We start from the raw sequence: 27033 nt of genomic DNA, 5'->3' as shown, positions 1-27033 counted from the left end.
TCTTACTTCTAGTCTAAAAACTCCAGCCGTCGCTGCTGTGGTGGTGACATATGAGGAGAATCACATATCCCAAAAAAAACTGACGTAATTTAAGGGGAGGAACCAAACTCTGGGCTACAATTGGCCACTGTTACAGGAAATGGTCAAACAAGAGTAAACGTGTGAAACTCCCCTGCACAGCTCCAACTACTGGAGGAAATACCCAGTGAGGGGCTGAGTCTTTAAAGTGGGCTGAACTTGCCTCGGTGTCAGATTGCTGCTGGCTGCTGTCGGTGGAAGAGGACAGACACGATAATGCTGCGATTAATACGACTCACAAACACGGATCCATCTCCACTGAGGATGATGAAGATGATGGCGCTGATGTCTCTCGTGGTGAGTGGGCTGATTGCTGTGTTTTGTTCTGAAAAGGTTCGGGTTTGTTTTACTGTGAAGAGGTGGCTCAGCTCAGCTCAGGGTTCTGTCCGTTTGCACCGTCTGATCCAGATGTGTCGTCGCAGGCTTCAATTCAAACTTATTTCACTTTATTCTCTGTGTCTTTTACTCGGAAGTGTGTGTTAAATCACACATCTGCTCGAATTGTGCGCATTTTTTTTTAATTTTTTTTGCTTTTGCCTTTGAAGAGGATACGCCCAGTTGCGCACTTTCACTTTCGTTTTCTTGTACTGGGGGGGGTTAACACACGACTTCAGCTGAACCCTTCCTACGCAAATAATGATATTAACTGCAAAAAAAAAAAAACATGTGAGAGAAACAGCCAGTTACACCTGCTGCTGCTGGGTGTCAGTGAGTCTCAGTGTGTTTGAATGTTAGGGACTTTCCGTCACAAGAGAGACAGTCTGTGTGAGGAAGTGAGCCAACAGTCATCCAGAGAGAAAAACAACACTTCGCACTGAACTGAGGCTCTAAGTGGCTTTTTATTCAGGTGTATGTACGACACTCTCTGTTCCCCATCAGGTGCTGACCGCCGCTCAGCCCCAGTGCGACCCGGACACTCAGTATGTTGAAGGTGACCAGTGCTGCAAAATGTGTGGACCAGGTATGTGAACAACACCCCTTTCAAGAACATCATGTGAGGAAGTGATTTGTCTCATCTCTGTTACCAACCCTGAGACAGTTATAATGACCCCTTTTCCACTGAGGCAGTTCGGGTGCTGGTTCAGAGCCAGTTTCTACTCTGGAACCGGTTCCAGAGGTGAAGAAGTGGTTCTCGGGCAGGAAAACTGGCAGCAGCACTTTTTGGTCTATAACAAAGAAAAAAAAACGTACATCAGCATCAATTAAAAGCTTATAACCGTCTATGTTAGCGTGGACTGGTTTATGTATCGGAGAATGAACAAAAGATTTTCAATATGGACGCCAAAATCGACCGGTCATGTGTAAGAAAAAGTCGATGTAGTCCACCAGAGTTGTTTTGGGAAAAACAGAGACGTGGAAGACTGAATGTTGTGACTCTGTGACGGCTCTCGTGCCTGTGGAAGAGAAAACCGGTTCTTAAAAGGTTGTGCAGGTTGAACCAACTCTGGACCAGCACCAGGTCAAAAAGGGGGACTGGGGGACTTCAGCTCGTTCACTGAATATGAACAATATGGAGCCTCTTGTATCCAGCTGTAAATTTAGGCTTTTGAATCCCTCCGATGTGAGTTAAATAAACATTAAAAAAATATAAAAAGATGGCAAAAGGCAAAACATTTCAGGCTAACAGTCCTCAAACTGCATCAAAACTGATGTAAATACTTTTGCTTTCATTCAGCATCCTTCCTAACCTTCACTGGATTCTCTTTCACTTTCTCTGTCCTGACATCCACAGGAAGGAGCAGTTAGACATTCACTAACACACAAAGTTAAAAGGTTTGGGTTTTTTTTTTTTTTTTTAATATGGCTGTAAGGTTTGAAATAGTTAGAATAAGGGGTTGTGGTCGATGGATGATTGGGGGGGGAGAGAGGGACGAAGTGGGACCGATGGGAGCGGAGGCGTGGCCGGAGCATCTTGGACCTGAGGGGGTCTGGACTCAGGGTGGGGTCCGTCGCCTCTTGTGGTTCCTGCTCCTGAACCTTTAGTCATATTAACTTCATCAGAGGAGAAATCCATACCCTGAACCTTCTCTTGGCTTACTCTCATTTTTACTGTGTTACGGTGGAAGTGAACATCACCTCGTTTTGGACGCGGAACAAACAAGACATTTTAAGATGTCCCCTTGGACTCTAGGAAGTCGGAGTGGGTCCTTTTTCTTTGGTTGCTGAACTATTAATTGGAAATATAAGTATGTCAGGTGCAGTTGTAGGTTAGTCATTCCTCCTGGCCAAGAAATAAAACCTCTGGAAATTACAACTCCAGGCTCATTTATGCTCAACGTTAGAGGGAGTGTAGCAGTGTAGCCAATAGTTCAGGTGAGACGAGATCACTGGACGATAGGAAGGACTTTTTGAGGAGCGGTTACGCGAGTTGTTGAGAAGTTTTAAACACCTGTGTGACGTCACTTCGCACACTTGAGATAAATGCTTCTTCTCACGTTAAAGCCACACTCTTGTTTTTCAGGGACCAGCATGACGTCCCACGGCAGCTGTCTGGAGCCTCAATGCCAAGCATGCAATCATGATGAATACCGGGAGGGATACACGAAGGAATCCAAGTGTGAGCGTCAGCCGTACTGCGACAAAAGTAAGACTTTGTGACACATTTAACACAAACCGTTCCCGTGTTGATGGACGTTTTGTCTGACGCAGCACAATGTGCAACTTGTGCCCGCTCTCCTTTCAGATAACAACTTCGACACTCCTGAATACGACCCCAAGCAACGGAGCACCTGCCTGTGTAAACAGGGATTCCACTGCTCCGACCCCAAAGATTGTATAACCTGCGTGCCGCACACGACCTGCAAACCAGGTTATGGAGTTCAATCCACAGGTACGTCACATCTTTTACGACACTTGTAAAGGATGATCGGCTTTCTGTACACACTGTGCTGAACCTCTTGTTGCCATCATGATTGTCTTTCAGGCAGTCATTCACACGACACGGTGTGTGAGGTATGCCCTGACGGCACGTATTCTGATGAGGACTCACCGGTCGCCGCCTGTAAGAAACTGACAAAGTAAGTGTTGAAACTACGATACGTTAAATGTAAAGGCTCAGCAACACCCCATACACACGAGATCGGTATCAGTCTTGTTAGCCAAGTCTTGGCAAAAAGTGATGCTGAAGAGGTTAGAGGCCACAGTTTCGTGTGGTTTGGGGTCTTTATTTTCACTGTTGATTAAATTGTCGATTATTTTCAGCGTTACTCGATAAATTGGAAGGAAAACAAGAATGATTGGGGAGAGAGAGACTCAACAAATGCTTCTTAGGACCCTCTAATAATTTGTAATAATTGCAGAGGACGTCTGTGATCCTAATCCTGTGCGAATCAGCCATGTCCGTAAAAATCCACCAACATATGACCCAAATTATTTCACCAAGCACAGAGGATGTGTTTACTGTGATAATATCAGTCCCGTGTGAATCGTTAATCTGTGATCTGTGGTTGCACTACGTTGCAGTTTTTTTGTTGTTGTCAGACAACAGAAAAATTACGAAATTCGATCGCAGCTCATAACACATCGAACAGCAGGCAACAACTGTGCAGTGTGAGAAGGCGAAAGTATTTCATGACTCCATGCTTGTGCGGCGTACTCAATCCATCAGTCAGTAAATCAAACTTCAATCATACAACACCTGTCAAAATGCTTCACCACTGATTGAAAAGAACAACAATGGATTTACGCAGATTTATGCAAAATAACAAAAATATAAAGAATAAATAACGGATCTCAGGGATGTGTGAAGTCATTTCGGTGAAAGTTAGCCGCTGCACCGAAGGACCATGAAACTGAGCGCTAGGTTGTAGCTCGTCTTCGGTCATGAATGAATGAGACGTTGTTGGTGTTTTGACAACATTGTGCTGATAAGCTTCTGAGCATTGACGTTAAAATCTGTGAACATCATTACAACTTTACCGAAGTTGGCAACATATCCATGAGATCACATCAGTGAACACAAAGCGGAACACAGACGTGTCAGGTGCCGATGCGTCATCGAAACTCAGACATGAGGTGGTGATTTCTCAATCACCTGACGTCCCCTGATGATACGATTCTTTGTGGGAAAATGGCTATAAGAAGCAAGAGGGGGGTCACCAGAAGGTAGTAGGAGTATGAGAATGATTTGACTTGTGTGTCATTTCCACCACAATCGGAGATCTCAACCGAATCGAACAGGTGTCAGGGTGACTTGTCAGTGGCGTTGCTCTCCATCACCGTGATCAGGACACATCATATTAGGGAACGTGTCGTTGGCAGAAGGCTCCGGCAGAGCTCTGGATCTTTTCAGGACAAACAGTCGCCTGGATGTGAATCTACTGAACATTAAAAAACAGACATTAACGCTGTGAAATTCTTTGCAGATGTTGGCTCGGACAACACGTTGAAAAAAGCGGAACGAGCACATCCGACACCATCTGTGGTGAGTTCTGTGTGTGGGCTGATAAATTGAACAGTGTTCTCCCTTTTTTTTTTTTTTTTTTCACCCTCCCGACATCTGCAGCTGTGTGGTTAGTGGCACCTTGCTCAAAACGAAACTCTGCAGGCGGTGAGGTGTTACATCGCGTAAATCTATGTTGGTCTGTGGTTTCCACTGTGGCAGTCACAGCCTTCACCTACACAGTGTTTACAGTGCATGTGTTGTGTTTGGACTCCGCTATGTTTAAAAAGCTCAGGATTCACTTTATTTAGAGTTCAAATAGAAGCTTTCCTCTCTGAAAATCATCTTCCCTCCACTCCCTTTTATTGGTGCCTCCTCTGCTGAAGTGTAAGAGGATATGAAAGTTTTGTCGGTGATGAGCTGTGAACCGATTTCCTGTGTCACATTGTCTGGTTGACAGTAGATTGTGAGGTTGCTGACTTGTTGTGTATCCAGCATTCAGTCTGGTTGATGACTCTCTCTGTTGTCTTGCAGTGGGCACTTGGCGGACACATGCTGTGATCGCCGTGGTGGTTTCTATAATTGTGGCCATAGTTGTAGCTGCCGTCTTTGTTTATCTGTGCAGAGGTAAACTTTGCTCTGAATGCTCACTCTCACATGTTAACTGAGTTTACACTTGTTGTGCTCACGCTCTCCATCTTTCTCTCTTTCTGTGTTAGATAAATGCGGCGAAGAAAAGGTAAAGGTAAATGTGATTTTTTTTTTTTTTTGTCTCTCATGTAGTTTATTCACTTACATCACATTCATACTCTGTAAACAACACAAACACTTAAACTTGGCTCCATGTAGCTCCAACAGCTATATTGGTAATCATCTTAGCTTAGCATAAAGACTAGAAACATAAGGGGGAAACTGCTATCTCTGTCCAAAAGTAACAAAATTTGTATCTAAAGCTCGCTAATTTACATATTATTTAATCTGTGCAAATATTTAAGTATAATAAAACAAACTGGATATGTTTTCAATAGCCAAGCTAGCTGTTTCAAGTTGTTTGTGCCAAGCTAAGCCATCCGTCTTGTCTCAACAGAAAGCGATTTTCCAAAATGTCAGGATCTTTTTATTTTTTAACGACATTTAGTTTAGTGTCTGCAGGGTCTCTGGCACAGATTAATCTGTTTACAGGGTTCTTAATCCTGTAACCTGAAAAATTAAACCCGGTTTTATGTTAATTTGGATGATTCCCAAGTGGAGTGATCTCATTAATACAGTGCATTTAAACACACAGAGAAAACTACAAATTGTGACTGAAAACACAATATTCTATATTTCTAATATTTCTACATTCTTTCCTCTTGCAGGTCTGTTTCCAGTCATGCCGGGAACAGAAGAGCGAGCCGCTGCAAGAAGAGCGTATCTTCATACCGGAACAACCCGATCCTCTTGATGAAGAGGAGTCCACGTCGCCCGACATGCATTCGACGCAGGAGGAGGGATTCACGAGGACGCCGGAGGAAGACGATGAGCAAAGCGTGCCGATGTCACCGACGGCTTTAACCGATCGGGGGAACCTGGTGACACAAGAGAACGGGAAGACGGAGCAGCTCTCCCGACAGGAGTCACAAACACAGTGCACAGATAGTTTTGACACTAGCTTGTGATTCCGAATGTAGACTAATGTGTATTGTTGTAAATAATTCTCCACGTGAAGATGTATATAGTCGCCGGAAGTGTTAACAATAAATTAAAATGATGTTCTGTAGCGATGACATTAGGAAATAGACGTACTCCAGTACGTTCCTGGACTGCATTAGTTTTATGAGTCAGGGCTCATTTTTCACTGTGTGTTGATATTGTATTTACATGTGGTCGTCAATTTTCATGTGAGTTGTTTGCATGTACTTCTGTATATTTGCATGAGGCACTCTGGGATAACTATGCATGACAGCAGCGTGTAATTTAATAGCTTTTAATTTGCATTAATAAAATGTTTGCCACCAGTGAAGTGTGTACTTTTCCTGCTGGACGTCAGTGTGTGTTGTTTAATTCAGAGCTTTAAAAGTCAGGGGGGAAAAAAATAAAAAATTCCCATGAAGCTTTGGGGGGATGAAAACAGGAAGCATGTCATGGCTGTAGACTCAGCAGTCATCCATGCTGTGAGCTACACCTAGAGGCTAGTTATTTTAGCCTATATTTGTCTCCATTTTGGAATATTTGCAGCATTAATAGTATGCCGAATTAACTGTAAGCACTTCCTGTTTGCATTGTGCTCATGGCTGTACAGACGACTATCACTGCGTTGCTTTTATACGGAGGAAAACTTAAAAACGTGAGGATTCTCAAGGGAGTCTGGAATTACGCGAGGGGTCTGTGACTTCTAAGCGGATTTATGGACGTTTATGTGAAACTCATCGGAAATAATGACGTCGTCGGGAAGGGTAAGACACAATGAATCTGAAAAATCCTTGTTTTATAAATGTTTGTCATGATTTGAGTGAGTTATTGTTCCGAGAAGTGTCTGATATTTGACGCAAACAGCGCCCACTGGACGCAGAGGGCGTCTTGACCTATTTTAATTGTCTTTAATTGTGACATTTGCGTTTTTATGAGTTGGCCAAATTAGGCTAAAACAATTGACTTGCTTATTTTTTTTAAAACTCGGGCATCCACCTGTCCCCTTCACCTGTAGTCCTCCCACAGTTCAGACGATTAAATGCTGTAAACCGTGCTGTTCCTCCTGTTCTCCTCAGAGGGGCGCTGGAGGCTCATGGACCCTCACAGTCACTCTCCAATGAGCCAAGACTGAGAGTGTAATAATAAGAACCAGAGAGGAGTCATTAGGCAGCACTGTACAAGTCCAAATTAAAAGCAGACGCAGTGTGAAGTTGAATGCCTTTTATATTCTGTTGTATTCATGTGTTTGCTGTGAGAAAACAGGCTGAGATAGGAGCTAATCTCCCCTCTGTGTGTTCCTGTTTGTAGGGATTTGCATGGAGAGGTGAAGCAACAGCGTCCCGGGCCGGTTGCTGCAGGGGCTTTCTCATTATCCCCGGATTAATAGAGGTACGGCCCTTTGAATTTACATGGGAACCCGTGTGATTGATGGTGAAGAACCCCGAAAACATTACTGACCCTGTAAACGACCTCTGGGCCTGCTGCTGCTGCTGCTGCCAGCTAATGAAATACAACCAGTTTATAGACAATTAAAGGAACAAGTCACTTAAAAATGACAATTCAGCCATTATGTACTCCCCTCCGTGTAGATTTCAAAAGTTTTGTGGCGCACAAAACATTTCTGGGGCTTCACATGAAAACAGTGTTCCTCTAAACAGCTGAAGAAGATGGGGACTTGAACAAACAGAAACCTACAGTGACTTCTTGCACGACGTAATCCAAGCCCCAATTTGATTTGAAACTATGTAATTCACACCCTCGACTCGAGCTCTTACATCCACTTGAGACGGGATGCTCGTCAGTGCTTGAAGCTGAGCAGCTACAGCGGAACATTTATGTTTTGAAAAAGCAGGTAAATGACATTTTTTCATATCAACTTGGGATCTCAGGGCTTCCAGGAGCTCAGATTAACCCGACCCAAACATTTAATGTTTATTTTGGTCGTGTTTTATTTACATTTTAAAACAAGTCCCCGTCTATTTCAGTTGTTCAGGAGAAAACTGCGACACTCTGAAGCTCTACGATTGTTTTCCAGACTACAGAACTTCACCTGACTTTCCATCAGCAAGAAAGGGAGAGTAAGACTGAATCTTCATTTTGGGGTGAACTGTTCCTTTAAGAACTCTTGCGGTCTCATTCCTGAAGAATTAAAAAAGCAACAAAAATGACCAGAAACCAGTTTGAGGAGACTGAGCAGACGTGTGGTTTGATATGCAAAGTGAGGCCAATACTGTCTTTGTGCTCATCCGATTTACATGAACAACAGGAAACACAAGAAGTATTAGTTAATATGCTAAAGCAAAGACTTCCTTCTGTGCAAAGACTTTAAAACACAAACTTCTTCTTTTTTTCTTTTTTTTTTTTTTTTTTAGCATTTTCTGCGCCATGTTGCTTAATTTTCCATTTTTGCGCAAAGCAAGTGACAAGCAGAACACGCCAGGATTTCGCTAGAAGCTGAAGTTTATTTAAGCAAAAATATTTCTTCATGATTAGACAAAGGAGACATAATTTACAGGTCTGTGGTGGAAAAATACAGCTACATTTATTTACAGTAACACGGTAAGTCTTTGGTCTCAGAACAGAAATTCATTTCACTGCAAACTTCAGGAGGGGATCCCTGAGGTCTGAAGGTTTTAAAGTGCAAGACGATGTGGACAGTGTCTTTTCATTTGTGTCCAAAAGGACACGTTAGACGATTTCATGCTGCGTGGTGTAACACGAGGGAACAAACAGTCCGTTTCTGGAGGCCCACTCGGCCCACAGTCTCCCGGCCGGGTGGTAAAAACTGTCCAGAGGTTTCTTCACAGTCTCCGAGGTCGCGGTCTCAGCCAAAGACCAGATTTTGGGTTTCTGGCTGCTTATGTTTTCTTTACTTTCCAAAGCGGACGGCGCGTCGTCAGAGTCACTCTTCTCAGCTTTCTTGACAAGTGAAAGTTCCCTGTCTTCGCGCTCGCTGCTCGGCTGCATCTCCAAACGCGCGTCCACAGGTGCCGCGCCGTCCAACGCGCTCTCCACCTGCTCGTCGGCGCGCTCAGTCTGAGGCTCGTCCAGGTGACATTTCTGCAGAGGGACGTCGTCGTCGTCGCTCTCTCCCTCCTGCTCCTCGTCCTCCTCGTCCGATTTCCCCTTACACGCCCAGCTCACCCTGTTCTCCTTCTTCAGGCGTCGCCTCGCGTTGGCGAACCAGGTGGAGACCTGCGTGAGGCTCATTTTGGTGATGATGGCGAGCATGATTTTCTCGCCCTTGGTCGGATACGGGTTCTTCAGGTGCTCGTTCAGCCAGGCCTTCAGCGCCCCGGTGCTCTCTCGTGTGGCCACCTTGGCGACCCTGCCGGGGTCCTCGGCTGCTCCCGGACGGTATGGCGGGTAGAAAGCTCCTCCACGAGCCAGGAGCGCGTGATGGTAGGGGGAGGCGGCCTTCAAGTCGAAACCGGTGCTCTGGAAAACAGGAAGAAGGAACGTTAGGAGCGAGAAATTACGCACGAAGCTGGCGACCCTTGACCCAGGGCGCACAGGACAATGTGTTTGATTTATTAATAGAAACACAATAAAGTAGAAATCCTCTTTAATGAGTTAAAAAAAATGTTTTTTTTTTAGACTTTACAAGCTGAAATAGCAGAACATATCTGAGACGATGACGCTTTTTTCCCTGCACATTCAGCTTTGCAACATCAGATTTTACGCACATTTTTTGCAAAAGATTGCAGAAAAAGTTATAGCGTGAAGCTTCTCCTGTGGAAAATACTTTGCGAATGATCAACTCACCATGTGTGTGATGGGCCTGTGGTGCGTGTATGGGATAAAGTTGTATCCTTGTAGTCCTGAGTATGTGATGGGAACCCCAGCCGCCATCGCTGCCAGCTGCTGAGCCTGCTGCTGCTGCTGCTGCTGCTGCACAGCCGGCGGGCATCCCAGCACCGGGATCTGATATCCAGTCGGCATGCTGATGTTCCTCTCCAAGAAGTAGCTGCCAAATCCAGTTTGCGATGCGGGCATCTTTCCTGCGTCCCAGCGAGTCGAGGTTTGAGTGGCAATCCAGCCTCCCGGATCTATTTATACACACCCAACTGCCAGCGTGTGTGTGCCGGGGGGGAGGGCGGGGGAGGTCCCTCTGGTATTGACTGACAGCTACGCTCAAAAGACTCCACAGCTTTCACTGGCAATAAATCCCATCAAAGAAGCCCTCCGCTGTTCCTTTTAGCGTTTTCGTGGAGAGGCTAAATATGTGCTACTTATCCGCAACACAGCGATTTCTGGAGAGGACTGAAGTTTCAATTCAAATGCAGCTTTTTTTTCTTTGGAGAGGTGGAGAAAGACTCCGAGAATTAACTCCGCGCAACAACCAAACATCTTGTATTTCTGCCATAAAAACAAGACTTGTATTAAAAATATGTTTGTTTTTTCTACAATTGCAGTTCACAGAGTTTTTAGATTTCAAATCATTTCATGGCGTCCAGATCTTCATGTTTCGATCCTTTTTAATTATATTTCTGGCTTCTTATTTAATTTCCACGACGAGGAAGCTCTAACTTTCCTGACGGTTTCAACACTTCTCCTGTCTGGCACTGATCGGCGGAGACCTCAAAATAAAAACGAGCTGAATTCGGTTAACAACATCGTGCCAGTCTCTGCTGTCGCTTCTCACACTTCATCACCTACAGATCTGTAGTTCTCTTGAATTGAATTAACCCTCTCGATGGCATTATAAACCGCGCTAATATACAAAGTGCGTTTTTACGCACGCGTAAAAGTGTCGCTGGGAAATAAACCTCCCCGAAATAAACGTCTCGCAGTTTCTTTTTCTTAATTATTATTTAATCGACTTGAAATGAAACAGTTGACATTCAGGCTCCCTCTTTTTAGTTGTTAATTTATTGGCTGAAGCACAACAAACTGCCTTTTTTACATGTCGGATGGCTTTGTTTTGGCTGAAGCGCAACGTTTCAATGGCCCCTAATTAAACGAGGTTAAGTGAAACAGGTGTTGACTAATGTATATGATAATTGTGAGATAACAGATGCTAATGTGTGTGTGTGTGTGTGTGTGTGTGTGTGTGTTGTGGGGGTTGTTAGAGATAAGAGAAGAAGATTACACTTCTTATTCCACTGCCCCCCCCCCTCCCCCTCCTCCCCCTCCTCCCCCCACTCATGCCCTTCAAAAGCACCACAGTTAATCTCAGTGTCTGAGTTCAAAGGAGCAGCTCACCTCTTATCTCTGATCATTTTGATTATTATATTAACAGTGTGAAGAGGTCTGGTTCTGACGGTTCTGCTGATGGTTGAAGGAGTGTTGATTCAGAAGCTCAGGGATGATTCTTCAAGATGCTCCATTTAAATTCTCCTCGTTTTGATTTCACAACCTAAACTTTTTGTTTCAGTTTCATATATTTTTTCCTCCTTTTTGGTTTCTTCATTTAAACTCCTCCAACATGTAGCCACATGTCCAGTGGACCGACCCGTGACGGTGACATTAGTTTTTAATTTACTCAGTTTCTCTCACTTGCTCGGCTTCAGTAAGTCAGTTTTCACTAAATTTGCTTTTGATGACACTCGTTTAAAACAAAAAGCAGACACAGCGGCATAAAACATGTTTGAACTTCAAAAATATCTCTCCAATTTTTCCTGAATTTAAAGAAATCAAAATAACCAGGAATGAATCATGAACTCAAAACTGATTTGTAACACCTTTCAAAGTCTTCAGAGTAAAAGTAATCAGAGTCTGGGCTCGTGCATAAATCTGACTTTATACACTTTATACAAGCAACCATTTGTAGCTGAGAAATGTAAATCTTCCAAATGTAACAGGGATAAAAGTTCAACCATGCAGCTGTAAGACATTTGTTCCCTTGTTGCAGCAAAACTGGGTTACAGTCGCTCATTAAGAATTTACACGCAAAGTTGTGAGTTTATCAGGTACAACTAGCTGAAACTAATCCAGCCTAATGCAGCAGAGCTGCAGTAAATCCAACCGTCATCCAGGTTGTAATGCTGAAACCGTGTTAGAGAGGTGTGTATTCAACTCTCTGATCATTAGTTGTATTAATGGACTCTGATCCGTCTCTTTATAAGATGTAGAAGAGTGAATGAGACGCAGGAAAACAGAGAGATAGATCTGTGGATGTGAGATACACAAGGAGCGATTTGATTAAAAATGTGAAAGTAGAGAAATCCTGGATCTGCAGGGTGTTTCCAGCAAGTTAGGTGGATACAGATCTGCAACTGAGCACTGATTAGCTTTTCAGCAGCCTTAAGAAATGAACAGTGGTGGAATGTAATGAAGACGCCGGCAGTTACTCGAGAACTGTCACTGTATTATTTTACTCAGCTTTGGTTGCTAGTTACCTTCTTGTATAAAGTATTATAGATTTAAAATACTCAGCAGAACACAGAATAGTTGAAATTTGTACCACCTCAACCAGCAACATCAAAATTATGCCTACACACATTTCTGTATCAGTGATGATGCTCCAATAACACGGTGGATAATAATGAAACAAAAACAGTTTTCTGCTGCACAGTAAGTCCTTTTATTTTTCATAATGTTGCTGCTGATATTTCAGAACTTTTTTTTTTTTTTTACGCAGGTCAGGTTTGAATGCAGGACCTGAATACTTTCTTCCATCACTGTTGATAAGAAGTATTTCTTCTGTCATTTGCAGATTTCTGATCTGAAGTAAACAGTCGCAAAAAAACACAAAATGCAACAGAGAACTTGAACTACTCGAGGTGTTTTGGATGACCATCGTTAAAGTATCTGCTGAATGAATGTAATCCACTTTTCTATGTGTGTCTGAACCTTGAGAGTGATTCTGGAGGAAACACTGCCGACTGATCGCTGGTCATCTTTAACAGTAATTAGAGCCATTCACACAGTGGAAAACTAGTTGGAAATGATTTACGTTTCACTGGATAAACAGTCCCAACGACTGCAGTCAGCTCAGCTTGTGATTGGTTCAGAGGAACAACAGTCTGCGTTTTATCGTGCTCCTGTCGTATGTTTAAAGTATTTTGTTTTAATTTTTATCCTTTTTTTATTTGAAGAAGAACGTTTTCAGAAAGCACATTTTCAGGTTGCAGACTTGCTGCTTTGGTTTTTAGCACATAAAATGAATAAATCAGCTTCAGCTTTTGGGTTTTGCAGCATTTTTTTTAATAATAGTCTGGCATTTTGTTGACCTGCCAGTTAATTAATGAATCACACTGACAATCAGCAGAGTCATTGATCATCTCCCTGCATGTGTTGCGTCACCCCGAGAGGTTTCACTGATATAACTGAGTGTAAACTTGTGTACGACCGTCGTCCATGATGTGCAGAGAGGGCGAGAGAGGCAGATACTGTGGCCAGCCTCGGACACAAAGTGTCAGAGCTCGGAGGGGGGAAAAGAAGGAATTTATTTGGGTGGGGTCCACAGAACCTAAAGCAAATTTGAACAAGAGCAACAATGGGGGCCGAGCAGAGTGCAAAGAGAAGGAGGCTTAAAGCATCAGTAGTCGACATCTCACAACACAAACAGCTCAGGGCAGCGGCCTTTGTCCCCCCTCGCAGAACCTCTTTTCATTCCCCTTCCTCTTTTGGCAGCCCGGTCACAATGCAGGTGTTGGTCTTGCTCTGACAGGTTCAGTTTGTGCTGTTTGCCGTTAGGATGTCGGTCGTTTACAGGAGAGAGAGGAAAAAGAAAAAAAAAAGTGACCAAATGGAAAAGGCGATTGTCCCTCAGCGCCCCAAAGAGATACCGAGCTCAGATAGCAAACAGGATGAAATTATCTTTTATCTCCCCGAGTCTTTCCTCTGTATGGAAACATGTCTGCTATCTCCTCTATCTACAGATCCTCCTGCACATTCCACATCACAGCTCAAACATCTTCAGACGCTTCAGTTTAAACACGGTCCTGGCTTTGGGAGTCAAAAATGCAGAACGACAGCGTGACGGGCTAATGAGCAGGTCGGGACAAAAGGTTTTCGGTGTGACCTCAATTACAGGCAATCCCCCTACCTGCAGGCCCACAAAGGGACTGAACATGCAATTAGAACGGCTCATAGGTAGGTGTGAACAAGACAACAAAAGCCTGGAGAGAATCCACACAGTCCTCAACACCTATCGCTTGTTAGTTTATTTTTACTGCGGCAGATACCGAGAGGGGGGAAAGTCGACTCTTAGAAAGTGAGGACAATGACGAGGAGGAGGAGAGGGAATTAGATTTATTTTGGGTGCATCGTACGAATAATCCAGCGATGATGTCACGTCTCGTATGTCTTTTATTTAGGTTTTCAGGATTGTTTCATTATTTTTTTTTTTACATTTAAGGTCACAGAGTCTCTCTCTCCTCCCTGCACTTGTATTTATTTGCCCCCAAAAAAGGGGACAAAACTCACTTTCAACAAATTAACTGATGGATTTGATTGAATTTTTTGGGCCACGATAATCATGTTGGGGAAATCTGGAAAATTGTGACAGCTGGGACATTAAAAGAGATGAAAACGGTGAATTTAAAGATGTTTTCAGGATATATAGGGCGATGAATTATCAGCACGGTAACGCAAAATGTATATTATTATGTACTGCTCCGATAATCTGTCAAATCCAGCTCTGTTTGTCTGCTATGATTTAATTATGTCAAAACATTTCATTTTAATTTCTAAGTTTTGTGATGTTTTTTTGCAGCTTTGTAGTCAGAATCATTATTGATTTTGCTGCAGAAGTGATGATGATTAGTTAGATTTGGTTCAATCAGAGCCGTGGAATGTAAATCATACATCTTCTCTCACCACATCTAAGCCTTTTGTACCCTCTCAGTGCTAAAATACTGGTTATGAACTTAGATTTTTGACTTTCAGTCCCAACTAACACTTTGGGATGAAGGCCGACCCGACAAACAATCCCAAAGCGTCAGTGTATTTGTAGTCGGGAATGAGACTCTAAAATCTGCTTTCTTAGAGAAAAATAACAATCTTGTGTGTCATTGACTCACAATATGTTGACATTAAACTCAACAGAGAAGCATTTCAAGCTACATTTAAAAACAGGAGAATTTACATAGTCAAAGACACAGAGACACACATATAATGGTCTCCAGCCAGAACTGCAATTTTCCCCCCTAATGAGATTTTCCTGGGGCACCATCACAAATGGAGAGATGTAAGCAAAGTGTGAATGTTATCAAGCTCTCCCACCTCTTTACTATCTGACTCCCTCTTCCCAGACCCCCTTCCACTCTTTGTCCTTTGTCATTACTCTTATCAGGACCACTCTATCATTCTTTCAAAATAGTAGTGGCGCTGAAACCGCTTGCAAATGTAAGTATTTCTTTGTTTAGGGCCGGCCGGTGGCCCGCCTCCCAGCTCCCTCCTGGGTGCAGCCTGATTGACGGCCCTCCGCTGGGTGAGTGACAGGCGGCGTTGGGTTGGGCCCTGATGGCCGGTGTGACAGCTGGTGCTGCTGCTGCTGCTGGAGAGTCCCTGTATCGGGCCCCGGTAGGTGGGTGCTCAGCTAGAGCCCTGGCCCAGTTTGCATGAGCCCGGTCACAGCGGCCTCCCCAGCGTGCTCGTTGTTGCAGATCAGCTTGTTAGCTCGCTGCACCCTGTTTGTACACACGAGCTGCAGGTTCCTCTGCACGTACGTCAGGAAGCCCATTCTCATGCCAACAGTGTTTCCATCTGTGTTATTAATGAGTGTGACAATGTTGAATTAAATAATCTTCGCATTTATCATCTTAAACACAGAGTATGTAACTTCTGCTGTCAGGGTTCTACAGCCAAAACTATGAAAACAAGTTGTTTCTTTCGTCGTTAAACATCCATCTTCAATCTGATCAGAGACGAGGTGATCTGTAAAAGTTTTATTCACGTTCCTTCTTCACTTCCTGACTTTTTCCCCAGACGTTATAGCGATAGGTGGTCCAAATGAAACGTACCGTTACCTCAAACAGAGTTGTGGATTTCTCCCTGTGTTTGAACAAGGGACGGGACAATATAAGTAACGTGGAAGCTGCCTAGTTTTGCCCAAGTCGAGTCCTGGATTGATTTCTTGCTGAATATTGACGTGCCACAGGATGGGTATTTGTTTCTTTACAAAATGTCCAGTCAAGTGAATCCAGTGTGCTTTAAATGCCATTTTAACATTTTTAAACATATTGTGATGATTATCAGGATAATATTGTAAATCACAATTGTTTTTTTTCCAGATTATTGGGATATGAAATCTATAAATTTACATCCCATGCCGGGTTTGAACATTTTTAAAACACCTGGGATAATGCAAGTACACATTTAAACTAAATACACAACAAATTTTGTCATTTTAATGCATTTTGTCTGTTAAATTCTTTACACAGAAGTCCCCCTACTTAGCATTTATAAGAAGCATATAAGAGATTAATAACTAGTTTATAATTCACAATAAAGAGGTCGTATGCAGCTACAGAAGAGATCAAAACTCATAACATCTCCCATGATGACACATCTATATCCTCAGTTTATGAGATACAGTGATGTATTTTAACAGACAGCTGCATTACAAAATGTTATAAACAATTTATCAAATGTTTTAAATGCTGAATAAGGAGACGTAAAAGAAAAGTGTTGCTTTTTTTCACACTGTAAACATTATTATGGTGTTGCACAGTGTTTTCTTTACCTCAGCTGCACGTGTGTGGAGCATTAAAAAGGGGCAGATTTGTTGTTATTCTCTGACTAAGTTGCCATTTTTGTTTTTGTTCCTTCTCCTCCGTCAAGATATAAGTAGGAGGAAACATCCTCAGGTTGTGCATCTTTAGATTCTTTACCTCATTTTCCAGTTAATAAAAAGTTTTCAGAGAAGCGTTAACTAAACTTCGTGCACAAACTCCACAGCGAACGAACCGAAGCGGGTGCATTTATCATTTTCTTGTCTTCAGCCTCACAGCGAGCAGCTAATGAGGTTATTGGGCATCTGTGACGTGACATCTACATTTTGGCCTATTTGTGAAACAATGGTAACAAGGAAGCCGGGGACATTGGGCTCTGTGTTTTCCAACTCAAAATAACAAAGCCATGCAGCCGCTGGTGGGAGGCTGTGCTCTCATGGAAATGAGCAACTGAACCAACAATGTAGCGCCTAATCTCTACAGAGAGAGGAATCAGTTACACAGCAGTATGCACCCCTCAATGCTTTTCATTAGAGTCAGCGTGCTATTGAAACAGTCACTCCACCCCCCTGACTCACACACAAACACACACATATATACATGCACGCACACACACACACACACACACACACACACACACACACACACACAACCCTCGTGGGTAGCCACAGGCGCTGCTCATACATGCACCAGATACAAGGTAGCCCCCCCAACAACAGAGGGGCTGGAATAAGTGGGGCAGAGGGAGGTATGGGGGTGCGAGGCCTCAAAGCATCGGATTAGAGTTAATGTGCCCTCCCTGGGTTATAATCTCTTCAGAGGGGGACTTTGTTTGAGGGGCTTGAGGGCAGTAAGATAAGTATCTATTACAGAAACTCCCTCTTATCCCCCCCCTCCCGCCTCCCCAACATCCTCGCTTCAAAAATGAAGCACAAAAACACTTGCCTCTGTTCCCCTCTGTGTCGTCTGATATCCAGGACCCAAAAGCAAGTGCTGCCCTTTTCAGCTAATCAGGAATTAAGGTCTAAAGCCGTATGGAGAGTTAGGAGGGCCCATATTTACTCCATCTGTAGCCCGCAAAGTCAGGTAGTTAAAGCGACATCAAAGGCGGCTTAAAAAACTTTGGGGTTATTGTGCCGAATGAAAGAAAGAAGATGGAAAAAAACAACAAAAAAAAACGCATTATCACAAGTTGTTCTTCTCCGCTTTTGTGAGGAGAAGCTGCACATATGAGCAGCAAAGCCACTCAGCGCACACAGTGACGTTACTACTGTTATTTTTTCCAAACGATCACTGCAGGAGGAGAAAACAGAGCGCGTGACATTAAACACAGACGCACAGTTTGATTTATAAAATACAGATTTAATACCAAAATACCTTCATTATATAAATATTGTGCAAAAGATGTAACAGAGGCAGTTTTTTTTTCTCTTCCTTTTTTAAAGCTTAGATTACATGTTAAGTTGAAAAAAAAAAAAACATAACTAGCTTTTAAAAACGGCGGCAAAAATGATAAACAAATAGTTACAACGAGCATCGTTCACACAACAAAGGAGGCCGGGAGCAACACAACAAGGCCCTTTAAACCAAAGACACTTCATTCAGAATGTAATAGTGCAAGTTTCTTTTGCAAAGATTAACACTGGGACACACGAGAGGGTCGACAAATTAAAGTACAATCACCAGTTTGACACAAGAGTTTAAATGAAGTAGCAGAGCTGCAGAGTGGTGAAGTTACCTGCAGCCCAAAACACTCAAATCGTTAGAAAATGGCTCCAATTTAAAGGAACACGCTGATGTAACATTAAATACAAATCATAAACACGTTCCTGCCAACCGTTATACAAAACATCGTGTAACTTTCTCTAAACTCGTTTGTTCCCTTTTTCAAAGAGCATCTTCAGAACAGTTTGAAATTGAACTCGCAGGAAACTGAATCTTGCTTAAAAAATAGCAAATGAACCCACAACAAACATTTAACACTTATAGTTTTTCTACGTTTTATTTTATCCCGACCATCTATCAAAGTTATTGTCTCATAATAACTCCGTTCCTTGCTGGGGTTTGTTGCTGGTGCGTTCATGGACAATATATAATGTAGGAGAACTCATATTATCGAGTCAGTATTCAGCTTTTTGCAAAAACAAATTCACTAATTTATAAAAATGTGCCTCCTTGGCTCTAAAGCAACATCATCACACTGACAACACTATCTGATTGGTAACATATCACAACCTAAAAACAAAATCTGCAAAGTAACTAGTAACTAAATGTATCAAATAAATGACGAAATGAGGAAATGAGGAGGTATAAAGTAGCAGTAAATGGAAATACCTGACAGTAATGTACCTGAAAACTGTTCTTAACAACACTTTAATGACCTGAACTTTTTACTTAAAATGAAAATTGGTCCCAGCACAAATCTGCAGTAAACTAAATTAAAATCTTCCCTTGCAGATACATTGCAAAAAAGAAGAAATCAAATTCAGTCATCGTTAATTAAATGTAATGGTTAGATTTCTTCATTTAGACTGTTATATTGTTCTAAATCATTAGGGGCGGCTGCAGGGGTTTGTTTTTTTTTAGAGGACTACAAAGAAAAATAGAATAAACACTGTGAGCTGTGAACGGATTTCCACAGAACTTGAATTGAAGATGGATCTAGGCTCAGAATAGTTGGTAACTTTTGGGACAAATCCAGGGATTCTTCCATGCTGAGACTTTTTCCGCTAATTTCTCAGGAAATAGTGCATGAATCTTGAATAAAATTAGGTGTATTTAGGTGGCTGGTATCTGTGAGCGAGAACAAAAGTGGGTCTGATGTGCCTGGGTTGAGGTATGCGCTCCACTGACACACTTCACAAAATGAAGTGTCTCTGCATATCGACTACAGAGCCAAGCTGATGTGAATCTAAATCATCGGCTCTGTAAAAAGGGAAACTGGTCTGACAGCTGGTGTTTTATTGAGTGTGTTGAGCGCAGATGATTGTTAACGATTGTTAACACATAAATCATCTGAAAAATCAGCAAACCAAAAGAGCTCCACTGTTGTCTTACGACTATTTTAACACTCATCAATGAGCCACACGGTTGTGTTGAACTGAGGCATCGCTGATTATTTCCTGCCGACAAATACACAATACGATAAACTACAGTGTTCGGCTGTTTTAATGAAATATTTATCTTATCTAAATCAAGGAATGTGATTGTGACATGTTTGGTTGAAAGACTCTCAACGCTGTTGCCTTTGGTGTTTTCATTGGATTTGTTGACGGTAACAAAAGTCTTAATTATCTCCGTCCTCATTGTGAGAATCGATCTTCATCATCTGGACACATTTACAGTGCGGAGTTGTTCACTTCTTTAACACGAAGGCAGGATGTGGCCTGAGCTCGTTTTGAAATCATAAGGCATAAGTAACATTTAGCGACATTCATCAACGTTTAAAGGCTTCAAGAAAAATACTCTGGTAAGCATGAACATCGAGAGCACGCGTATCAACAACACATCCGTCGGACTGTGTCAGTAAGCGCAGGTATTAACAGCACAGGCTTCAATATGTGTGTGTGCGCATAATAAATACACATGTTAACACTTCCTTTGTATAAACATGTAACTGTAGGTTTACATTGCGTGTGTGTGAATATACGTGAGTGTAGCGGAGCGGCGTCTTGTTTCTCCTCAGCGGGAGAATTTTCTGGGTCTGAACGCAGGAAGGACGAGCTGATGCGTCGCCGTCCTCTCCTCCTCTATCGGAGCCAGCTCCTCCGCCGAGCCCCACTTCTTCTTGGAGTGGAACAACGACGCCAGCTTCCTGTTCCTGTTCCGCTCTCTGGCCTGAGTGACTTGAAAGGCTGGGGTGGATCACAACAAGGAAAAGTCCACTCATACAGGAGATTCCCACGTCACGATAAACAAAGTATTGCAGTATTCGATCGGGGATCTGTGGAGTTTTGCTGTTTGTTTTGTTAGGTTACAGGTTCCCTATAAAAGCTGTGAGGGACTCATTGGTTTCGATTGCTGTTTTCAGTCGCCAGTAGCAGGTACCAGTGCTACCAGTGAACACGGCCGGAAGGTGGAGGCCAGTATGACATCAAGGAATACAGAAGGGAGGTGGTTCTCTCACCCGGCTGAGGATGAGTCTGCAAATACAACAGCTAACTGTGCTAGCTACCTAACAGCAGCTACAGTTAGCAGTTACTTTAGCAATAAAGCTATAAGTATCAATCCATCAGGAAACTCCATAAATCACCTTGGTACTGTAACTGGCTTTTAATTGTTCCAGCTACAGAACAGGTTAATAAATATTTTTAATGTTTTATTTTTTTTAGGAGAGCGACAGTTGATATACAACTTTTAGACAGAAAACCAATTTAAGGGAAATGGCTGTTATAAATATATAGCTGAAGCCAGAACACAAAACTGCAAATTATTATACACATTAATTGAATGATATATAATTGGTTAATTGGTGCAATTTAAACCAGTTTACACTCTTTTTGCTAAGCTAATTTAAGCTAACTGGCTTCATAGTTTCTGGTCTTCTTATCCAACTTTCCCAAGAAATCACATATCCGAAAGAAATATTTTAACTTTGTTTTACAAATGTATTTAAATTTAAGTTTTGGTACTTAAGTCAGAGAACAATTCAAAGGCTTTATCTAATTCTTTGAGATGTGAGCCCAGAACACACATTGCATACAGAAAGCGTGTACTGTCCTTATAATATTCATTTAGTAGGAAAATAAATAAACTTCATTTCTAAAGTGTGTTTTTAAAATCACGCGGGCACATAAACTAAAATAAAAAAAAATCAGGGAACAGCCAAACTTTGAGAAATTCAACATAATAAATAGAATTTTAAAAATAGAAATAAACGGCATATAAATGCAGAAGTCAGAAATAATTAAAAAATGAATAAATCATTTGTTGTTCATAAATTAATTAGTAAGTTTTAAGAAACTCACGCAGCTCGCAGTCTTCCTCCGGACACTCTGGTTCCTTGACGTTCAGATAGTGGAGGGCGAGTCGACCGCTGTAGTCCCGTAAGTTTTCTTTGGCCCCTGATAAGAAGAAAAATGACATCTGTGAAGACTTGAGACTCGTCACGAGGGGGGGCGGCAGTATTTAAGCTTCTTCACTGACACCTCACACCTAAAGCGTTGAGAAACAAGCCGTGATCCAAAGGTAAACAAAACCTCCCACGTTCAGATTGGAACCGGCTGTCACTCTTACACTGATTGACTGCGCTTCAGATCCTGTATTTCACATTAAATCAAGGTTTTAATTCAGTAACTGACAGATTTACCAATAATTATTTTCAATATTGGCGTGAAAGAGGCTTAAATTCTGAATCACGTTACGTTTAAAAGCAAAAGCAGGATTTTTTAAAGGCACCAACAGGTTAAATAAAGGCATTTTTTTTACCATATGTTCCTACGAGCAGGTCTAGAATATGCCGATGACCGTGTAACGCTGCGATGTGTAAAGGTGTGTATCCCTGCAGAACAAGAACAAGAGTTAAAGGAGAACATGCATAAACAAAACCAAAAACATTTATTCTGAAGTTCTGCTCTCCGCTGACACATAAAGCAGTTTAAATCTGACATTTTTCACTTTGTGGCAAAGAGCTGGAAGGGTTTAGTACCTACCCCCTAGAGTTTCCCAGGCCCGAAGTACAGCCAGTGACAACAGCATGAAAAAAAACACACAAATTAGCAAAAAGGTTATGGAAACACGAGATAATGATAAAAACATAATTGCCTGGTAATTCTCCCCAAAATTGCAAAGTTCTCAAGTGGTGCATGCTCGCACATAGACGCACTGTTTTGGGAAACAATTAACATGACATGACATGATTTATTAGCTCCTGCAAGCCCGACAACACGTGCTGCTGTAATTCATTTGCACAGCTGGATTTTCATGGAGATCATTTTTCGGAGCATTACGTCACCGAGAGGCAAAGAAGAAGAAACCAGCAGCCTCGTTTTTGTCCGCTGAGATCGAACAAGTCACTGTACCAACCTTGTCACTCCTTGATTAAAAGACTGGATACTCACATGCTGCAAGAGAGAAGAAACAGGAAAGATTAATACGTTGGTGACACAGATAACTGAACTGTAGAATTAAAGGGGCACTCCACTGATCTGACACATTAAGTTTAGTTTGCTCATCATGACGAGCACTAACGGAAAAATACCCAGGAGCTGTCATCAGGGTTGGCTTGAGTTAGGATTAAACATCAGATACAAAAATCCCACAGACTAACATCTGGCTTTCATCTTCACGAGTAAAGGGCACAATTACTATTCAGTATTTAGAGTCAATGACCTCTGCAGTAGTCACAGGTGTTTACTGGCTCAAGCTTCGATCAGCAGGAATGGAAACGAGACATCGGGGTGGAGGAAACTAGGAAAGTTGTGATATTGTCCTATTCGCCTCTGTTTATGTAGTGCTCAAACTTTTTCCAGCTGCCGTTGAGGATCCAAGAAAGACTCAAGTAAAGGATCCAAAATGTAACCAGCGTCACCACATCAATCGTTTATTTTGCAGGTTAACGTGAACGCGATGAAACGGTTTTATAGTCTTTTGCAGGTTAAACGTCACAGCTCGACAGATGAATCCATGAGCGAGTCAAGATGTCGACCTTAACACAGACATGTCTGTAGTAACAGAAGGACAGAGAGAACCCAACACTGTGAATTAATTCAGACAGAAGTTGGAAAGATTATTGTAGAAGTCTTTTTATTGAATATGGAGGAATGGAACTCATGCTGCTGCACTGGTCTTCATGAGAGTGGGTTATTTTTGTACACTGACAAGAAATCGTTATTGTTGAAATCATCAACATTTGAACTTCCACAGCAACCTCACTGAGTTACAGAAGATACTGAAACAGAGACTAGCTGTCAGGGCTCTATCTGAAAGATGATGCTGAGTTGCATCATGGGAAATGTAGGATCCAGCATTTTAAGGAAACAGTGAGGATATCTTGACCTTTTGCTGCTTGATCATTGATCATTTCTCTGTCTTATGTAAACCCCTGCAATTTATTGATGTGCAGTACTAAACAGCTGGAACGCCCCTTTTAAAATCATCGTCCAAAACGTATATAATTAATATTTAGTATGATATTACAATCATACTATCAGCCTGTTCATCCAACTCTCATCCAGAATCCAATTACATATTTTTCCCAGAATGGAAAAAGTATTCCTGCGAGGAAATAGATGCGTATTTAGTTTTACAGTTGTATTCAAACCTACATCTTGTTCAGAGGTTATTAAAGAACTAAATAGGTGGAGTGCCCCTTTTTTAAAATCCTTGTGAACATCACTCACTGATTTGGTGTTGACGTCAGCACCGGCGTTCACCACCAGAGTGGCCATGTCCTCGCTGCCGTGTTTAGCCGCCCAGTGCAGCGCCGTCTGTGTGCAGCGGAGGAAACAAGAGTTACTCAGAACATTCCTGTGGACTATTGTCAGCAGCGATAATCACAGCAGCATCGTTAAGTCTCGTCTGAGCTCGAGGCCTCTCATTGGCTCCGTGAGAGGGCAGAGAGCCAGCTGCGCACAGAGGGGAGTGGGACGGATGGAGGGATCGGTGAGAAGGAGCGATGGAGAGATGGTTTCCTGCCATCTAACAGAGCCTAATTACAAAACAACACAGCACTGTGCCCACAGTTGGGGGGCCCGGCCGCCTGTCACCGGGGGGGAAGATTGATGATGTTAGTGTGACCTGCAGAGTGGAGACCCACCCAGACATCAGCGCACTACTGTCAGCACACGTCAAGGAGGAAAACACTGGGGGCCCCCGCGACACAACTCTTCACAAGAGATACACCCACACATGTCCACATGTAGAGCGACTCGGGGAAGGAAAAAAAAAAAAAAACACGAGTCACATGCAAACCACATCCACCTGTTGGACCAGAGCTGTGATCTCGTACGCACTTAAAGCTGCGTTAAGTATGGGCCGTCAACAGGTGAAAGCAGAGTGTAGGTGCAGATGTCGGCCGAGTAAAACCACATCTGCCTTTTCTCAGCCCGACCCTTAACACGGTAAATCAAACGAATTACCTGATGAAAACCTTATAACCTTCATTTCTGTTATTTCATGACAACTTCAGAAAGAAACTCTTAGATGAGAAACTCCTTTTTTCTTTTTTTTCTCTCTCGCTCTTTTTTTCTTTTTAAGCTCTACACCCTGTTCATCCAAGCATAACAATATTTAACTTTTAGGATAATTAAATAATTTTGAGGGCGTGCATCGGCAGAACTGGGAGTTTCTCAAGACCTGATTATGTGACAGAGAATGCTCCATTATGGAAAAAGTAAATATCCATAACGTTTGTAAACAGATTCACACCTTCCTCAAATAATGTTCTTAATTACTGAGCACTGAGTCCTAAAAACCATCGTGGCTTTGATAGCAGACTGAACAAGAAAACCCTGAGACCCTGAGAAAAATTGTAGTTTTGAGCCTTCATCAAGCTGAGAAAAGCTGTTTTCTCACCTCACCTATCTTTTGGTCTGGTACCTCGCTCTATAATGTGTCTATTATATTACCATTGCATCGGAGTCACAAAAAATATATAATAAAAATTACCTGTTGATGTTTGAAAGGCCCGGTAACACTCTTCAAAACAGCTGAATGTAAAATATTATTATTGCTGCATGAAACTAAAAGATTTCAAACATATTCGCAAAGTTGCTCCTATTTTTCCAAACAAAGCTGGCTTCAAGATGACTTATTAAGTGTCCTTTCTTAGTTTATTCACTGTGAACCAATATGTAAACATCTTACTATCAGTTGTATTTGTTGATATTGTTGTATTATTATAGAAAAAATAGGCTCACATTTATAATTTCTAGATGACTGGCTATGGAAATGTAGTCGTTACTAGGTTGAAAATGTCTTTTTTTTTGTCTTGTGACACAAGGCATTTTTTTTGTCTTGTGATGTGCAGAACATGTTGTGAAAATCTTCAGAACAGCTGTAAGTGTGATTAAACTACATCACGGGTCACTAAACAGATGTTCAGCTCTGTCACTTGAGTGTAATAACAACACGCGAGAGGAACCAACTGCGTCGAACGCGCTGCTTGAACGGGACACAAGTCCTTTTGTGTTGAGAGGCTATGACGCTAATTGTGCTAATCGGTGCACGCACGACGAGCCTGTCCAGCAGCTAGCAGGAGAAAAATGTCTGCTTGTACCCACTGAAGGGACTCTGGGAGCGATGCGTAGCTGCAGCTCTCTGTGTCGAGCGTCTGGCAGACAGATTGTGATAGATGCTGTCTGGCTCAAGTCTCTCCATCTCTTTTGTCCGTCCCCTGTCACATCTGAAGACAGATTGGCCGAAGGGATGTTTGACGGGCGGCTCGGCGGCTCTCCCAGTGGGCGCGGGTGATGGACGAGGCTGAACAGGATGCGGCGTCTTCCCTTCCTGCACCTCTCATTTCTGTTCCTGCCCACTGGGGTGCCCTCCACCCCCTCCACCTGTCCAATCACTCAGGGACGGCTCTGTCGCCGCCACGCGCTCCCCAGTGAGGGAAGCGGTGGCCAAAGAGGACTCGGATCAACAGCAGACACACAATGGCCAGTGTGCCTGACACTTGATGTGGTGGAAGACAGAGTAGGAGTGATGGGCTAATGATGTACTTACAAACTGTGTGGCAGAGGAAGTCCGTCACAGCAGGAACAGAGGCCCACGTCACGAGCAGCACAGGGAGAGAGAAAAAGAGACGGATCAGACGTGGTGTTCGTCATCTGTCGAGAGTTATCGGATCACAAGTGGACAGCTGCAAGTCCATCAGTTCACACCTGGTGTTAGGATGCGACTCCACATGCGGTTCAAGTGTCCACCTGTGATCAGAGCTCACTTCACAGCTCCATATGCAGATAAACAAGCACATCACCGGGACACACAAAGAAGGAAATATACTCATGGCCAAAATAATTAAGAAGTCGTCATAGGGAGGATTTCACATGAATACAGTTTTCATAGGAGTCTGGGGACTTTCTCAACAGGTGTTGCCTACACTGGCTGATGTTTACTGTATTGTTAAAATTTGGCATGTTTACTGTCAATAGAATCTCGTTTTCCTTGTACAAATTTAATGTAAACCAGTTGAAATGGTGCTGAAACATCTGCTGAGTGTTGGCAGGTAACGTGCACGTTAGACACAGAAGGAGTTTTTATGTTTTTCTTCGCTCAACAACTCGAAGATTTTAAAAGCAGTCTGGGAATATTTTAGTTTCTAGTTCAATAATTACATCG

General features: G+C 42.6%; 4 protein-coding genes across 8 annotated transcripts in view; 2 read left to right on the top strand and 2 right to left on the bottom strand.

The window, feature by feature from the left end:
- The first annotated feature begins 190 nt into the window (after positions 1-190).
- cd40 (CD40 molecule, TNF receptor superfamily member 5) lies at positions 191-6466 on the top strand. 2 transcript variants are annotated; one of them, XM_037105506.1, is made up of 9 exons: positions 191-375; positions 958-1039; positions 2540-2662; positions 2762-2908; positions 3002-3095; positions 4443-4501; positions 4994-5086; positions 5179-5198; positions 5818-6466. In XM_037105506.1, the coding sequence occupies exons 1-9, from the start codon at positions 295-297 to the stop codon at positions 6115-6117; spliced, it is 999 nt and encodes a 332-aa protein (XP_036961401.1). In that variant the 5' UTR covers positions 191-294; the 3' UTR covers positions 6118-6466. The 2 variants fall into 2 exon arrangements, with proteins under 2 accessions (XP_036961401.1, XP_036961400.1); XM_037105505.1 differs by having other exon boundaries at positions 202-375; positions 5179-5204.
- A 127-nt stretch (positions 6467-6593) lies between these two features.
- Positions 6594-27033, top strand: part of LOC119022808 (tripartite motif-containing protein 16-like) — a 26816-nt gene continuing 6376 nt past the window's right edge. Inside the window, exons 1-3 of one of the 2 annotated variants that reach the window (XR_005076077.1) lie at positions 6594-6894; positions 7439-7519; positions 16312-16786. The gene's annotated coding sequence lies outside the window, so the exon portion shown is untranslated. Of the gene's footprint in view, positions 6895-7438; positions 7520-16311; positions 16787-27033 lie in introns of those variants that run through there. The other variant, XM_037104130.1, reaches the window with a different exon arrangement.
- On the bottom strand, positions 8573-10178 carry irx7 (iroquois homeobox 7). The gene is made up of 2 exons (XM_037104135.1): positions 9896-10178; positions 8573-9568 (listed from the first exon to the last, which is right to left on the bottom strand). Exons 1-2 carry the CDS (start codon positions 10124-10126, stop codon positions 8819-8821), a joined length of 981 nt encoding a protein of 326 aa, XP_036960030.1. The 5' UTR covers positions 10127-10178; the 3' UTR covers positions 8573-8818.
- Positions 18094-27033, bottom strand: part of LOC119022809 (ankyrin repeat domain-containing protein SOWAHB) — a 27366-nt gene continuing 18426 nt past the window's right edge. For all 3 annotated transcript variants that reach the window (XM_037104131.1, XM_037104134.1, XM_037104132.1), the window contains 6 exons: positions 24093-24179; positions 22812-22814; positions 22404-22406; positions 22180-22252; positions 21720-21815; positions 18094-20606 (listed from right to left, as the gene is read on the bottom strand). In XM_037104131.1, the coding sequence (XP_036960026.1) occupies positions 20434-20606; positions 21720-21815; positions 22180-22252; positions 22404-22406; positions 22812-22814; positions 24093-24179 (435 nt within the window). In that variant the 3' untranslated portion in view covers positions 18094-20433. The remainder of the gene's footprint in view (positions 20607-21719; positions 21816-22179; positions 22253-22403; positions 22407-22811; positions 22815-24092; positions 24180-27033) is intronic.

This window comes from Acanthopagrus latus, chromosome 7 (genome assembly GCF_904848185.1).
Source record: "Acanthopagrus latus isolate v.2019 chromosome 7, fAcaLat1.1, whole genome shotgun sequence".
In the NCBI taxonomy this organism is placed as follows: domain Eukaryota; kingdom Metazoa; phylum Chordata; class Actinopteri; order Spariformes; family Sparidae; genus Acanthopagrus; species Acanthopagrus latus.
The sequence above is the reverse complement of the archived record's forward strand: the minus strand, read 5'-3'. Positions and strand labels throughout refer to the sequence as shown.

Excerpts from the sequence above, each read along its gene's own strand:
- irx7 (XM_037104135.1), bottom strand. The coding sequence starts at position 10,126 with ATGCCCGCATCGCAAACTGGATTTGGCAGCTACTTCTTGGAGAGGAAC. Across the intron at positions 9,569-9,895 it reads ACAGGCCCATCACACACATG|AGCACCGGTTTCGACTTGAA; the intron begins GTGAGTTGATCA and ends CCTGTTTTCCAG.
- cd40 (XM_037105505.1), top strand. The coding sequence starts at position 295 with ATGCTGCGATTAATACGACTCACAAACACGGATCCATCTCCACTGAGG. Across the intron at positions 376-957 it reads TGGCGCTGATGTCTCTCGTG|GTGCTGACCGCCGCTCAGCC; the intron begins GTGAGTGGGCTG and ends GTTCCCCATCAG. Across the intron at positions 1,040-2,539 it reads CTGCAAAATGTGTGGACCAG|GGACCAGCATGACGTCCCAC; the intron begins GTATGTGAACAA and ends CTTGTTTTTCAG.